Source organism: Clytia hemisphaerica, unplaced genomic scaffold (assembly GCF_902728285.1).
Source record: "Clytia hemisphaerica strain Z4C2 unplaced genomic scaffold, Clytia hemisphaerica genome assembly, whole genome shotgun sequence".
NCBI lineage: Eukaryota > Metazoa > Cnidaria > Hydrozoa > Leptothecata > Clytiidae > Clytia > Clytia hemisphaerica.
In genome coordinates, this window is record NW_027103704.1 from 575,188 (window position 1) to 579,126 (window position 3,939).

General features: G+C 34.7%; 1 protein-coding gene and 1 long non-coding RNA gene across 2 annotated transcripts; one reads left to right on the forward strand and one right to left on the reverse strand.

The window, feature by feature from the left end:
* Positions 1 to 1,627: 1,627 nt before the first annotated feature.
* Positions 1,628 to 2,365, reverse strand: LOC136804112 (trace amine-associated receptor 6-like). The gene has a single exon (XM_067060857.1). The coding sequence runs from the start codon at positions 2,363 to 2,365 to the stop codon at positions 1,628 to 1,630; it is 738 nt and encodes a 245-aa protein (XP_066916958.1).
* Positions 2,366 to 2,408: 43 nt separating this feature from the next.
* On the forward strand, positions 2,409 to 3,383 carry LOC136804058 (uncharacterized). Its single transcript, XR_010846234.1, has 3 exons — positions 2,409 to 2,636; positions 2,972 to 3,030; positions 3,343 to 3,383. It is a non-coding gene; the product is annotated as an uncharacterized lncRNA (long non-coding RNA).
* The last annotated feature ends 556 nt before the right edge of the window (positions 3,384 to 3,939 follow it).

Here is a 3,939-nt window from a genome sequence, read left to right on the forward strand (position 1 = left end):
GAACTAAATTTCTTCTAGATGACTTTGAGTGAATTATGTTTTTAAAAAAATATTGATTTTTGTTGTTCTGTTGTTGTATATTGATTTTAGGTGTTCTACACTTGGAAGCTGCTAAATTTATTTTTTCCTGTACAAGGACCATAAAGGAGTGGCAAAGAAAACTTCTTGTGTGATTTTTAAGAAAACTATATATTGTTTTGTTTTTACACATTTTCCTTGCAGTTCTTATAACTTAAAAAAGCAAATTTTATTGCAACTTTCTGACTCATTTAACATGTCATTGAAATGGTTTACAGAAACTGTAATTATTTGGGCCTCCTGCTTTTTGTTTCCTTGGTTATCACTAACCGACGTCAGTTTCCCTGAAAAACATTGCAACGGGCGCATCATGGCCTTGGCTATTAGCTAGTACAGAAAGTCATACAGAAACACCACAAAGTGAGTCTTCATTTTCTGCGGTCATATCTTAATGGCTTCAATCCTTTCAGCTTGGGTTGGAGAACAAGATTGCATCATGAAAAAGTACTATGCACTTGAAAAAAAATTTAGGCGCATTTCAACTCTTCGACTGTACGTCTGAATGGACCACAATGACATTCCTTTATTGTCCCTTTATTTTTCTTTTGACCAACAACATAGAAGATTTTGCTTGAGAAGTGCATTTTCGAAATATATTTGTGAGAAGCTTTTCCAGCTTTTCCTTGAATTGGCAGAATTTTATTAAATTGTCAAGCTGCATGATTTCTTCAAGTATTTTGTTAATGGAATATAATTTTTTTTCAATCAATCAATAAATAATTAAATCAATCAATTATTCCTGATTATTTTTAATGCTTTAATTAAAAGCTTTATAAGTGCACGACATGACCGTTCTGTGGGGGCATTTAGGGAAAGCTATGACTAGTTTATCATATATCAATTCAAAGTGTGAATTGACATACAAGCTTTATACTGACAACAATATTGACATCATAAAACATCAATTTTTTCGCTCGCTTCGCTCGCATTGCACATTGTTTCTTTCATTTTTTTTCCTTCTAGCAAGTGTCTTTTGTCTAGTGATTTAGGGTATCTTGGCAGTCGATTTTCAAAACTTTTTTTGTCGCTCCCAACCATAGTGGGGACTGTTTTTTTCCTTTTCCATTCATCAAAGATATATTCACTCTTGTAAACTAAATATTTCCTTGCTCATTATACCTAGGCAATGGTTGGTGGGGGCGCCTCTTTGGAAAATTGGGGGCGCCATTTAAAAAAATTGACTTTGGACCCTCCAGAAAAATTTTCCCACAACGCCAATGTTGTTTTGGTTACACCACTTATCCTGCTGGGTTTACTATTGTCTGTTCTGTATATCCTGATCGTTTTGGTTTGTCTTTTTTAATGGAAACTAACTGCTAGAATGTACTTAATGTATGAAAAAACTCAAGAATCGCTTGCATATTATTTTTATAATTTTCTTTCAATTTCATGAAGAAGTGCTTTATATATTTATACAAAAAAAATTGTTACAGGGCTTATCTAAAACTTTGTGATTTGTCTATTAAATTTAAATTTTACAATGAATTTATAAATTTAGAACTTTATTGATGATTTTTTTAGCTTCGAGAAATATGTTATTGATCATCCTTTATAGTACGGCCGTCGATTCGATCCGATTTGACTTGACTCTCATCTTTCTTATCTTTGAAGGCTTCTTCGGCTGACCTTCCAGCGCAGCTGGTTTATTCAAATTATCACAAGTTGAGGAGTTAGTGGTCGATGATGCGTCACTACAACCCATTTCAGTACCAATATTTCGTTTCTTTTTCAAACGTCTCAGAAAGAATCTTCTCAGAACTCGTTTAACGTCTCTACTTAACCAACCATAAATCAACGAATCCAAAATATTGTTCAAACATATCAAATGACAAGCTACAAATTGAAAATGTTCTACTACGTGTTTCCCTAATAAGTCATGCATGAACCATATCAAGCATGGCGACCAGCATAACTCAAAACTTAACACAATTCCTATACAAATATACACCAATCGATATTGTCGACGTAAAAGTTGTTTTTTACGATTCTTATTACGACTTACACCAGCAATACTTCGCAACTGTCTACGAGCTTCGCCATAAATAATGTAATTAACAGTATTTAGGACCAAAAATCCACTCATAATAACACTGACAAATGATATCTGTAGGGCCAACATGACAGTTTTCATAGGTAGATATAAATAGCAAACTAGAAGTGCTATGAAATAAGTTAAAGCTATTGCCAATGTGACACCAACAATGATAAAGAAAACTTTAGTAGTGAATTTTTCTTCGTAGAGAAAGGGTTTCTTGATGGCTAACAAGTGGTCCAGCGTCACAGCCATTCGATTGATTAAAGATAAAATCATAGACGTCACAACGACAATATAGAAAATGACCTCCTCATCCATCAGTACATGAGTTCAGAGATTTGGGAAAAGAGGATAAGAAACGCCGCTGCCGCTCGCTGTTTTCCTATTCTTTCCCTTTGAATTCGGCACCCTTTGAAGAAGCAAGGCTGTAGAATAGTTGAGCAAGAAGGAAGGCCGAAACAAAATGGCGTTACGTACAGGTTAACCAATGTTCAAGAAAAAAGTCCTTGAATAAAGCTTTCCAGTGAGTTCTTTGTGAAAAAGAGACTGGGGAGTGAATCTTTGATCTTCTGGGGGTTTCCCCTGAGAAAATCGAGGAAAATCATTCTATATTCTGGGAGTAAAGATGGCGGACATGAGGCATGCTTGAAATTTTGAAAATTTGGGACCAATTTCTTTCTGGCTTGTATTGCTCTGAATGAATTTTTTGTGTTGCAGACATAATTTTTATGGGTAGTAGGAAGGTTGATTGTGACCACCTATGCCTTAGTTTTCCTGGGCACTCTCTAAAACTTCTTGGCATTTTGATTTAAGATGGGCAAAATCGATTGATAATTTTTTTTTTTTTTTAACTTTTAGATGAAAAAAATAGTGTAATCTTAGAAAAACTTCCTCCATGGTAATGGACTTGAGATTCAGTAAGTATACTTGATTTCCTCTGTGGTACCTTTAGCTTTATCTAGGGAAACCATTGACTTTTGGGTTGGAAATTTCAAGTTTCAAGTTCAAATAACCTCGACATGTGATATTTATAAAGTCTGACTATTGATGGGCCATGATTTTGACCGGTCAGTGGATTGACTCACAAGGCTTGGACAATTTTGCAGCCAAAACATAATTTCATCGGTGAACTTTACAGTCTGTGTTTGGGTAATTCATGCAGATTATTGCTTATACAAAAACAAAAAAGCCCTAGTTTTACAGTAGATTTTCATTTTATATATTTTCAGGGCTAGTTATCGTCATTTTCTCTATGAAATATTGTTTATAATTCCACAGAAAGTTAAGTATGGGCCATTTGCCATCCAAGCACTGGTGCAATGAAGTAAAGATTGACTCAGGATGACTCAACATTTTTGCATTTTGACCGTCACGTTAAGGCATGGAAAAGTCTGCTAAAAATGAAATTAAACCTGCAGAACCTATATTACGTGCATTATTTAGCTTGACCAAAACAGAATGGAATAATAAATATATGCAGAGGATGTTAATATTTTGTAAATGTTTTCTGGACAACCGTGGATATGAACAGTTGAACCTGGTTGAGCACCGCCTACATATCCTTTGAAATTGGACATATACTTGGAAATTGTTCTCTGGAAAAAGTGGATTTCCATATACGTATTATGTAAATTTGATCAGTCTGGAGAATTTTTATCGAATCTGTATTTATTTGGATGTTTGTTTTGTATCCAGGTTGTCCCTGGCTGCCTGGAAAGATGGTCCAAACAAGTCATCAGAGCCAGGAAACATGTGGGCCAAAATTACCAAATGTAAACAAACTAGGAGACCCCAAAAGTGCTTCTATTTAAATTCTACAATTCTAC

Bases quoted from the DNA above. Each gene is read 5' to 3' on its own strand.
- LOC136804112 (XM_067060857.1), bottom strand. From the start codon at position 2,365: ATGGCTGTGACGCTGGACCACTTGTTAGCCATCAAGAAACCCTTTCTC.